At 39.3% G+C, this 12537-nt stretch overlaps 1 protein-coding gene across 1 annotated transcript in view; it reads left to right on the forward strand.

Moving 5' to 3' along the window:
* LOC139726703 (thrombospondin type-1 domain-containing protein 7A-like) overlaps nucleotides 1-11617 on the forward strand; it is a 131949-nt gene extending 120332 nt beyond the window's left edge. The window contains exons 18-27 of the mRNA XM_071637689.1: nucleotides 774-891; nucleotides 1870-2015; nucleotides 2650-2805; nucleotides 3803-3905; nucleotides 4708-4797; nucleotides 5436-5531; nucleotides 6523-6646; nucleotides 7679-7995; nucleotides 9470-9554; nucleotides 10029-11617. Of these exons, the coding sequence (XP_071493790.1) occupies nucleotides 774-891; nucleotides 1870-2015; nucleotides 2650-2805; nucleotides 3803-3905; nucleotides 4708-4797; nucleotides 5436-5531; nucleotides 6523-6646; nucleotides 7679-7995; nucleotides 9470-9554; nucleotides 10029-10134 (1341 nt within the window). The 3' untranslated portion in view covers nucleotides 10135-11617. The remainder of the gene's footprint in view (nucleotides 1-773; nucleotides 892-1869; nucleotides 2016-2649; nucleotides 2806-3802; nucleotides 3906-4707; nucleotides 4798-5435; nucleotides 5532-6522; nucleotides 6647-7678; nucleotides 7996-9469; nucleotides 9555-10028) is intronic.
* The last annotated feature ends 920 nt before the right edge of the window (nucleotides 11618-12537 follow it).

The following is a 12537-nucleotide window of genomic DNA, read 5'->3' on the forward strand; positions in this document are numbered from 1 at the left end:
CCACAAATCCCCCTCTGCCAGCATGTACACACGTTGCACACACCTTAACCCACTGAGTACGAGTCCCGAGTATACTCAGGCAGGTGTCTATGGGAAATGTGTGTTGTGGCAAAATCAAACTGTACTCAACGGGTTAATATTTGTCAAAGGTTGAGTAGGTCAATTTTTTTTTCTCCACCAACAGTTGTGTCTTTAATACGTTACTCTATGATTTATATTTTCATCATTTTTCTATTTACATTACAGTTTACGGCACCAGGAATTATAGTTTCTAGTCTTTACCTTATGTCAATTTCTACACATGACCATAGCAATCATATGTGCATGTACAGGTTTTGTGTTTTTCTCATCCACCCCTTTGTTTTTTTACTGGTTGATCTCACAGCGTGTACACCTTTTATCTTGCATGAAGTACAAGATTTGGAAGAATATTTTGAAAAACATTAAGGAATGGAAGCACATATGAATATGAGCATTATAATCAGTTCACTTAGCTATGTGCCTTTTACTTGAGCTACTTGCTGGGTGACGGAACAATACAAGTTCTTGCATAGAAAGACTGAAAATTATTTTTCTGATTAAAATGAGAATTGATAACATGCATTTTGTTTTCGACATGCACTGCACAAAAAAAAAAATGCTGCATCTTTGATTGACTAGATCCTCATACCATCACCGTGTGTTTACCATGTTTTGCAACATGTGCAGCTAATGAAGAATCCTATACATTCTTTTCAATGACCCTATTTTTCTTTCCTTCAATCAATCCATAGTTCTGCACCACACCTCCCTTGGCAACCACCTCATCCTGTGAGGTTCCCTGCCCAGTGGACTGCCAGCTTACCCCCTGGAGTCAGTGGTCAGAGTGCTCCAAGACCTGCGGTGTTGACGGTAAGGCCTCCTGAGGTGTAAACTGTCCCACCAGAAATGCATTCAAAACTCAGTCAGACTTATACATTGTTTTGCTGTGCTGAAACTTGTAGTGCATTACGTAAAAAAGTGCTTTCATTTTTCTTTGGCACAAATTTGATAGTGCAGAGTTACACCATCACAAGAGGAAAAGGACCTCTTGGCTACACTGAGCTGTTATGATTGGAGATAATGATATTCTCTCTCCCTCTCTTTCTTTCTCTCTCTCTCTCTCTTTCCATCTGTATATATCTCTCTCTATTTATCAATCTTTTTCTTTATCTATCTATCTATCTATCTATCTATCTATCTATCTATCTATCTATCTATCTATCTCTCTGTCTGCCTATCTCTCCCTCTATCTCTCTCTATCCATCCATGTATCTATCTATTTCTCTATCTATCTGTCTGTCTATCTATTTCTCTTTATCTCTCTATATATCTATCTGTCTCCCTCTCTCTCTCTATCTGCCTATCTCTATATATCTATCTATATCTCTAACTATCTATCTATATCTATCTATCTATCCATCTCTTTCTCTCTATCCCTATCTATGTATCTATCTCTATATATCTTTCTCTCTATGACATCCTCTACCACAAAATATGGCGTAGAGAAAAAGATATATGTAGAGATAGATAGATGGACAAATGAATAGATTGATAGATAGATAGATAGATAGATGCTACAAAACATACTTTTTGTGAAGGACTCCACAACAGGTGTTGTTATGTTGGCATACACATGTAAGTTTGCTTTGGTGACATGTTAATCGATCTACATTAGATGTTAAATCACTTCACAAATGTCATAACATAGCAGTGATCAGAAGTAAAGTAGATTACCCTCAGTGTTTTTTTTTAAATTAATCATCTCCTCATGATTTCCATCTCATGTCAGTCTCTCTCATAATATCCTCTCGCTAAACTTTCCTAAATCTAACCCTTCTGCGTTACCAGCTGTGAGAACCAGGACGCGGCAAATTCTCCAGACGGCCAACAACAGAGGGCGTCCTTGCCCCCGATCCCTGACCCAGCAGCGCCCCTGCAAGGCGGTGGCCTGCTACGCTTGGGCCATCACCCAGTGGTCTGACTGCACGCCACTGGTAAGGAAGCAATATTGGTGTTCTTGTTCTCTGACACACCACCCTGAGTCACATTGGTTTGTTTGTTTGCTTTATGCATCTGGATGGGAAAAACAAGTATAATATGCATATATAATATTCCAGTCATGGCAAACTGAACATCATAACAATATTAGTGAATCACAAACAACTTGCATAAATGGCATATGAAGTTGTAAAAGAACATGGCAAGTACATCGAGATATAGACCTGATTAAACCAAATTGCACTCTTGCCCTATGCTTTAGTCACTTTCGCACACAAAATTGAACATTTTATCAAAAGTCATGCTGTTGTAAGTTCACTCTTGTTTTTGTTTTGTTTTACTTTTTATTGCTGATTCCCATATCATGGCCATAATACCTGTGTGCATCTTTACTGAATGCTTTCTGCACATGCCTATTATGAAATCCTGAATACTTAATGATGATAATAGCTATGAAGGTGTGGTAGAACTACCCATAATGATTCAAGAAGTTGAATTATAAGTGAATTGATTCTGTGCCGTATCCAGTCCTACCAGTATGTGTCACCCTGTAGCTTGCCATTGCTCTGTAACACACCTTCCGAGTGACACTTACTGATAAAAAAAATGTTCCATCCATATCTGATACAGATTGGAGACTGTGGGGCAGGCGTGCGGAAGCGCAACGTGACGTGCAGACAGCCCAACGGAGTGGGAGTTCCCGACCGCAACTGCATCGTCACCAGGAGCATGGAGCCTTATCACAACAACACCAATATCACAGTCCGGGGGACTGAGGCATTACAGGTGAGTTACTGCTGGCAATTAACTGCAAAAACTTGTTTGATCCAAAGTCTACAGAGGTCAGAGGTCAAATGTCTACAGAGATTTTTGGAATCTCATGGTGAACTCTTTAAAAATCCACGAGAATTTCTCTGTTGCACGAAAAGTTCTTTCTATTGAGAAGTGTTTGGAAAAATGTTCTAAAATGCTTCATTTGCAGATATAAACCTCAAAACATCATTTTTGTGGCATCACCCTCAGTTAGTTTTGCTTCTCTTTCTTTACTTAGACTAGAGTGAGTTTATGTGTTGGTCTGTAATGTGTGCTTGTTTGTGATAGGGGTTTAAGAACCAGTAAACTGACTGATATCATAAATGAAAGAATATAACCATTCGAATAACGACTTACTGGCACTTTGCGATCCAAAGAACATGTTCGTGAACTTTGCGTCAAGATTCATGTATCTGTATAAGCTGTTATTTTCGCGTACAGATATTTTCGCGAATGCGGAGGTGACAGCCATTTTTGCGAGATGTTGTTTTCGTGAATTGACACCGACGCTATCATTAATGCATTATTAACCTAGCGCATAGCGACATTTTCGCGTGTTGCTAAATTCGCGATCAAACCGTGATTCGTGAAATTCACGAAAATTAAACCCTCGCGAAAATAACAGCTTATACAGTATCTGATTTCTTAAGTTGTAAACGTTGATTGGCAGCAATGTTGGCAGAAGGCAACCCATAATTGTTATTTATATATTCTTTGATTAATGATAATCAAATAAAGATCAACAGCTGATCATTTAACATATACACATGTATCTTAATATTTCTTGTTAAATATAAGTGTAATTTCATGTAATGCATTTTACCAACAGGCAGCTTCCATGGCGAGGAGTCAGAGAAGCAGAATTGTAAAAGTATCGAGTGTTTTGTGAAGAAATGTGACATGCACAGTCAGAGCTCCTGCCACACCGTATATGAGATTGATTTACTTCTTGTTTCCTTTCTGCCTCTAGAGGGATCACTACTGCGAGGTGCCATGCCCAGGAGAGTGCCACTACACCATGTGGAGCCGATGGAGCGTTTGCCATCGCACCTGTGTGCAAGGCAGGCCCATAGGTGAGATCTCCTCCCTCCCCCCGACAGACTTGTGACCCCTTTCATACTAAAAATTACCGTTCAATCACCCATGTTGTTAAGCTACTGTGTACGCCACACATTGAGTAAGTCTAATTTTTCACTAATCAGGACTTCTTGACAACCAAAAGTATGATAGTTGAATTTGTGATCATGGAGTACAGAAATGTATGCGTGCACTTTGCATTTATGGTGGAATTGATATTTTCGTGCATTGTTAAGTTGGCAAATAATGTTTTTGTTTTTGTTTTACAAAATTCATAAAAATAAAACCCAAAAAAATATATGGCATACAGAGTAACTCCTGGCGGGTGTGATTTGTTTTCACACTGTAAAGGTGGATGAAGCCTACCTGGTAAAAATCACAAGCACAAAAATGTTTTTGACGATATTGATGTGCCATATGTTTGAGTTTTTGCACGGCTTATTTCGAAGATTCTTTCACAGATGTGGGACTGGCTACTCCACTTGTAGTTCTTTCAATGGAATTGTCACATACTTTACCCTGAGTGATACTCAAGAAAACTGTTGGGTTGAATGCTTGAATTTCTCAAAATACACAAAAATGGTTACTTTTGTGCTCCAGTGACCAATGTTAATTATTGTGCTGGAGCAGATAGAGTGAAATGTAGAATTTGTCAGTTTGATGTTTTCATAGGCAGTATAGTCTCGTTAGGTAAAGTCATTTGGATTAAGAAGTCGGAACGTTGTGCATGATGTACATGTGTCCACCATTTTTTGTTCTGTCTGTTGATTGGATCTTTTTCGTATGTTTTTTTCCCAGGATCCGAGGGAATAGAGGTGAAATCGCGGGCTAGTCTCACGACGGACCAAACATGTACAGGGGATGAGTGGGAAACAAGACCATGCTCAGGTATAGAAATATATCTCTCTCACTGAAACTCATCACCTTAATCTCGTCATCTTAATCCTACCTCATCTGTTACCACAATGGCTCATATTATACATTCTTGTTTGAGATTCAACATCCAACAAAAGATGTTGCGTCTTCTTGTCTCAAATACCTTTTTAATAAGGAATTCAGATGATAGTATCCTGCTATGTTGTCAAAATTCTCTGGGTAGATTTTCACATCGCATGATTGACACATAAGCCTGTACAGTAGAATCTTACAATGCTGGAAGTACTAGTACAATGAAATAAAGCTCTCCAAAAGAGCTCTAGCCCTGTCGGTACACAAGAAAATATGCCATGATCTGTAGACGCATTGTCGACATATTCACTTGGGATATGTTTGTGGGCATCTTAGCCTACTTGAATAATGGCAAGGGCCCCCTCGGAAAGAAATGTGCTTACTTTACACTGAGGAGACTACCCTGGGAAAACATGACTGAGACATTTAATGTCAAAGGTCTATATTATTGTAAAGTACAAATAAATGATGAATATTCTTATATTTTTATGAAAGAAGTAGTTGTGTTTTATGTGTTAAACATTGTTTTTGTTGATCTTTTATAATGGCAATAATTGTTTTCATCGTGTCATCTGCAGGAGAGCTGTGCTATGATTTTGATTGGCTCATCAGTGACTGGGAGAGAGGAAGGAGGGAGGTTTGGTGTCAAAGGTCGGATGGGTTAAATGTCACAGGTAAGAAGAGAGCAACAACCCTACTCAATTAGAATATGTCTCTACAGGAGAAAAAGTTGGGCTTTGACTCTTTCAGCACCAACGACAAAAAAAGAAGAAGATGTTTATACGATGGGCTATGCATTCTATGAAAGTTGCATGTTGCTTCTCATGTTGCAAGGGCTACAAATAGAGATGACTTTATACTGTAGAATTGCACAAGGGTGTCTCTTTTGCTATAGTGAATAAATCACAGCCTGACATGGTGTAAATTTATATCTGTGAGAACTTGGCACTTTTTTTCTTTTTTTTAAGTCAAGACACTGCAACATTTGTTTTATATTCATGAGAAAAATGTTCAATGCTGTAGTATTTCCATTTCCTCATATACCTGCTTCAAAAAGGTATTTTAAAAAAATATTTCTGATGTTAATTTCCTTCTTGGCAGAGAGCTGAAGGCAGTAGAAGATAATTACAAAGAAAGTAGAGGGAGATACTGAATGAAGTTCATTGCTTCAATCCCAATGAGTCCAGTAAAGGGACCATTCCTGTGGGCCAGAGATGTGCAAAGTCAAAACAAACTGTTAAACCTTGACACCAACACTACGTTATTTATGTTAGATATAAAATGTAGCTCCTACCAAAAACAAAAATTTGAGTAGTAGAGGCCCATCCACAAGATGTTTGTTATCATTTTTCATACATCAGATACTTATGTGAGTCTGCTTCACCTAATTGTCTTAAAATTATGATTTTTGCATCTCTAGATGTGGAAAGATTTATCGTATATAATTTGAAAAAAAAAGTACATTGTTATCATGCTCAATATTTGCAACTTCCCTATTTGCAAAGTATCTGCTTTGTTATCTGGTATTTTTATATTAAATTCATTTTATTTTTTTGGCTGTGCAGCATTGTGTGCAAGCATCCCTTGTGTCACTGTATCAAGTTTCATCCGTCAAAAGATAAATTTAAGAGGAAAAAAAATGTTTGATACAAAATCTGTCCACAGGTGCCTGCATAGAGGAGAGACCAGTAAGCATAGCCATATGTAACCCACCGTGTCACATCAAATCTTCCTATTGTACTGAAGACAACCGTTGTGTCTGTGACGACGGCTACAAGGCTATCTACAGGTTTGTTACCAGCGGCTGTGTATGGCCATGATACCCTTAAAAGACCATTGTTAGGTTTCTGGAGGCAATAAGGATAGATATAAAAAAATGCTACAATTAATTGAAGAGTTCACAATCAAAACCAATATAGCAATGTGCTATTTTTCATAATGCTCAGTCCTGTCAAAAAATATATATATCATTTTTCTCAACCTAAATATCTCTAGGCCCTATTCCAATTATTGTAGTGCATACTTTTGATAAAAAGACACCCCCTCCCTTCCTCAACTCCCCTCCCATACTCAACATCTCCCACAGAAAAAGAAAAAAAAATCAAAAGTCTTGTCATTTTAGTAGTGCCCATGTTCAATGATATTTCGCACTCATTTAGAAAAGTATTTGTGCTTCCGGTTTGTATGGTCCATAGAATATGGTGTAGAAAGAGATTTTTGGTATTTAATCTACAATCATACATATCCAGCATGTTAAACAGAGTATATAATCAATTTGAAAGAGCAGATATAACATAACATTAACCTACAAATTTGACATTTGGTGACCAATGCTATCACCTATGTGTTTGGTTAAATTAATTTTCCACCCAATTTTATTGCTCTGCTGAGACTTTTGTGTTTAAATTAAAAGATACTGCTTGACAAAATATGGTAACAGCACGGCTTGTCAATTGACAGCATACAAAATTACAGTATATATCATAAATCATCGCGTCAACTGAGAGCCAAAATGCCCTTATCACGGTTTTGAGGGTATTGAATTATTGGTATCACATTGTAGTTCTACATTGTGGCGTCAATTTTGAATTATTTTCATTTTCAGTATTGAAATCAAAAACACAAGGGCACTATTTTATTAGATTTTTGGAGCAAATGCTTATAAATCTACCCAATTTTGATTACTGGTAAATAAACATTTTATTTCATGAAAATCGATTGTTTTGTTTTTATTTACGCTGAGATCGTAGGACCGGATATAGAACGCTTCTGATTCTCAGTCAATGATTTACACGTACCTTTCATTTTTTTTTTCTTTCAGCATGACCAGTGGTCAGTTGGAGGAATGCCTGGACAAAGCCTTGTTGCCCACGGCAACGGGCAGTTCCACTCTCAGGCCGGTCCCCAGACTGTCCGGCCACCCTGGTAGGGGCCTGGACGACAGGAATTCCGGGAGAGGAGGGGACGGGAGGATGGGGGACGGGCCAGGAGGCACCGACGACCCACTCAGCGGGGTTCTCGACAACCTCAACAACCTCAACGACGCGATCGAGTCGCTGATCCCGAAGGAGAGCACGGGGAACGAGCCCAGACCTCCGCACACGACGGCGGGTTCTCCCAAGCAGCCGTCTTTTCTAGGTATATCGCCATTATATGGATCGCTGGCTGTTTAACGCTTGCTTCTCATGTGGATCAGTGTTGCTGTTACGTACTCTGTGCTGTCTAGTGTTTGTGTGTCTGTGTTTTGTGTGTTGGTGGGTGTTTGTGTATATGTTGTAAGCCGGCTTAATGATGACGCTGACAGTCTCCAGTTGACGTTGCATAGATTTTATTAAGGAAACGAAACAGTCTCAGTCTGCCGATACATGTATAAACTCCGCATTATCCTCAGCTACATGTCGCATACAGAGTGAATAACAAATACAGGCCTATTAACTATTCAACATAGCAGAGCTCGTAGAGAATACACTGTATGTCCATTCTCTCTCAAGTGAAAAGTGAAGAATCCAGAATCAATCAAATCTGCGTCATTATATTCACATGAAAAATAAAAGTTGCGTTGTGCCCATGCCAACCACACGCACAATGCGCCATGGCATGGACACAACGCGCCTCAACGCATTGACGCAACAATAACAGACCGCATATTTCCATTTACCACATATATCTGTATCTCTGTGTGCTGGTGTTGCCCATGAGTCAGTGCTTCTTGCTGTCTGTGTCTGTGTTTGTGTATCACTTCTTCTCTATGTCTGTATTTGTGTTTGTGTATCAGTGCTTCTCTGTCTGTTACTGTGTTTGTGTATTAGTGCTTCCCTATGTCTGTGCTTGTGTTTGTGTATCCAGTGCACATGCTTCTCTATGAGTGTGACTGTGTCTGTGTGTCAGTGCTTCTCCATGTCAATGTGCATGTCTATGTGACAGTGCTTCTCTAAGGCCCAAAATTCATGAAGGTGGTATACAATTGAAACCATGGTTTAAACCATGGACAAAGACCATAGTTTTGTATGGGGCGCCAAGTGTCACATGGCCTATTTTGTTATGAAAGCATTAATTTCGTCCACGAAATGTTGACATGTTGTCGACGAAATGATCATTTTTGTTAACGAACGAAATGGTCATTTCGTCAACGAAATGACTGATTTCGTAACAAAATAGGCCATGCGACACTTGGCGCCCCATACAAAACTGCGGTCTTTGTCCATGGTTTAAACCATGGTTTCAATAGTACCACCATTGTGAATTCGGGCCTATGTGTCTGCCAGTGCTTAATTTCCATGTTTTTTTGTTTTTTTTTTATTTCAGACACATGTGCCAAAGTGTCTCAGTGCTAATTCTTGTGTTCATGTATGTCTGTGTGTATATTTGAGAGTCAGTACTTTTTTATATCACATCCACTTGTGTCTGCCTTTGTGAGCTAGTGTCAGTTTGTTTGTTTTTTTGTCTGTGTGTGTCTGCATTTGTTTGTGGCTGTTTTTCTGTGTGTCATGAAGAGAATTGCCTAGACACCCTGTAGCTCCAATATATAGTTTAATATCACCATAGCAACAGGTGGTATGGCTCCATTATCATCCAATCTGTATCTTTTTTTCCCCTCTTTGTGGCTGTGCAGCTTCTCTTCCTCCCTGGGTGTATGCAATAGCAGCGGTGGTCGTCCTCCTCATCGTCATTGTAGCCATCGTCCTCTGCTGCGCAAAGTAAGTACCTGAAACAGTGTCTCCTTATTGGCAGCATGTCAATGAGTAGTGCTGCTTTTTTGTCATTTCATTGTTGGTGATATTTCTATCTAAAAATCATTTTTTTGTATGTATATATATCTCAATCTGTTCATCTACCTTTTCTATTTATCTATCTCTCCTTTTTTCCTCTGTCAACATACAGACAAATATATATGTGTGTGTGTTTAAAATTCATGTAAATGTACTTAAACTTTTCAAACATAACCTCCAAATATACTCAAGTATTCCTTTGAGGGAAACATCACAGATTATGAAGAAATCATTATTTCTTACCTTCTACAAAGCAAAAAAGCAGAATGAAATAGGATTATATATAATTTTATCTGACAATGTATCATTGGTATGGCTCAGAAGAAAGAACAGCAAACAATCAATGAATGTCGCCCCCTTTTTTTTCCCCCTCTCGCACCTTTCAACCCACTGCTGCTGCAGGTGTGCCCCCAAGAAGAAAGAGGAGGAGAAGAAACCGGAGCCTGACTACTCCATGTACTGGGACGAGACGGTACAGAAGAAATACACCGGCGAGATCGAATTATGACTAGATGTTAACAAACAGAACGCAGAGATCGAGAGCAGCAACCATCACAGTCACAGCGCCGCCGCGGGCGCGGTGAACCGCCGCAGTGTCGCGGCGTGCACAATGTCGGTGCCGGCCAGGGAGCGCAGGGACGTGGAGAAGGAGTTGGCGCGGCGTAGCGATGGATTCGCACTCGGGAATGACCGCACCTACGTCAGCTACAGGTTCTCGCGTGATGGGACCGAAGTTGGATCGCAGTGTTGAAGAGCGAATAAAAAATATGAAAAAAATCCAAAAAAAAAAGAGAGAGAGAGAGAGAGGAGAAAAGGAAGTAAGGCAGAAATATTTTAGGACCAAACACAAGGAAGGCTCTTGGTGCTTGTATATTTTCACTTTCGGGGGAGTAGATGTAGGACACAATCTCTTGCCATCAAAAGTGGAAAGGAACGTGATGACGTTAACGAAAGTGAAACTGAATGAGTGATTTCGAGTTTGCTGTGCTTATATGCGGATCCACTGCACACCGAGAGATGAGATTTCAATGCGTTGTAGATGACCGGGCCACCGACGCGAAAAAGGAATACGCCCAGAGGATCTGGAACACCTGCCGAGGCTAGCTGAAGTGTCTCCTTGACCAGCTTAAAAGACATTCTTCATCAGGACTTGCACAAAGTTGCACGGAATCTGCAAGAAACACTGTTGTGTGCGCCTACAAGCACTTTATACCTGTGGTGATCGCGCTGTCTGGACTATCTCTGTGTTCTGTTTGTTTGCTTTTGTGTATGTGCTGTACATCAAGTTGTGAGGAGTTTCATGAGGAAGCCACTTTCTGTGATTGCGAGGAGTCGCGTGCAAAATTTGTGCACATTCTGCATGACCAGTGTGACATTTGAGAGATTACTGTACTTGTGATTGCATCCTGAGCATAATGTGCTGATCAACGATTTGCCTAGAGGAAGATCATTTGAACTAGCACAATGAGAATTTACAGATTTGAAAAAAAATATGAAGATCAAATAAAAAATGACTACTCAATGACTGCTGTGAAAGTACGGACATTTTGGTTGAGTGGAAATGTTTCTATCTTTACTTCAAATCATTCTTTACATAAATCCTATGTTATAGGCCCTACTCTTGCAATATTTTCAGTGCTTGCATACAATAGCCACATGTCTTCTCTTGTGTGTTGTAGTTGCTGTGTTGGCAGTTGCTCAATCTTGTTTTCGCTGCATAGTTCTATCCCCCATATCGACACAAAAGGCTGGTATACTTTTGCCGTAAATTTGATAGTTATTCTGCGTACGTGTACAAGGCTCTGAGAACAAAATTCTGAATGGTCACTTTTTAATAATGAAACAGTCGGTATGTTATCACACTGCTCCTCTAAATAGTTTCTTGAAATTTCATTTGAGTTTAGTGCTCTTACAGAATCACAAGACCATATACAATTGTAAGCCAGTACACTGCAGAAACTTGGAAGAAAGAAAAGAAGATCCTTACAGTTTCCTAGCTACGTGTTGGTCAGTTGACTACTGGTATTTCATTCTTAGCATTATGACTCACAATACGCATACGTAGATGCATAAATGATGTGTGTAGATATGATAGATCAATTCAGAGATGAAAGAGTCTGAAAAATGTCTTTGAAAGCATGCACTTGTGATGTAAAATTCAAGAGTAGATTTCTTTGTGCATCCAGGTCTGTCATAGCCCAGATTGAGATGACACCAATAAGTGTAGGCAGCATGCATTTTACCACTACATATAAAGCAGGACTTGATGCCTGCAAAATGAAATAAGAATATTACGTAGATATCTCTAAGAACGCTTTCCCAATAATTATCCATCACTTTTTTTCTTTTTGCCTACATGTGTTGTATGGTACCTACCAGTAATGCAAATGCCAGTCAGATATTTCAGCTACCGCATTGGCTATGCAATTGTGAGACACTAAAATGAGTTGGAAATGGTGGGTGGCATATTCCTGTGTATAATCAGAAAGGAAAAAGAAGAAGAAGAAAAAGAGTAATCCGAGAATAATACAGAAGATATATGCATGAATGTTTTGATTCTATGCAAGTGTCCATCAATCTTATCTCACTTCAATTGAAGTGAACACCAAGTATGTGCTTTCATTTGGACGGTGGCTGATATTCTTGTTGTTACACTTTGGTACTCCGTTCAGTGACTGTGCTCTAGCTGTCAGTATACTGGATTTTTTCACGACAAATTATGGAATAAGTTTTGTGAGTACAGTGCGTTTTTTTACGACTCCTTGATGTTCATGTCAAATCCAGCTTTTGTTTGTTGGTAAACGTTACCCATGCACCGATTAACATTGATAAAATCCCAGATGGGCATCCTTTTAAAACCAGCGTTCAAGCAGTTATGATTCTTCCGTCAGTTTATGATCGTTCCATATGT

This window comes from Diadema antillarum, unplaced genomic scaffold (assembly GCF_040938485.1).
Source record: "Diadema antillarum isolate AM-2024a unplaced genomic scaffold, OU_Dant_1.0 seq00000097_RagTag, whole genome shotgun sequence".
Lineage (NCBI taxonomy): Eukaryota > Metazoa > Echinodermata > Echinoidea > Diadematoida > Diadematidae > Diadema > Diadema antillarum.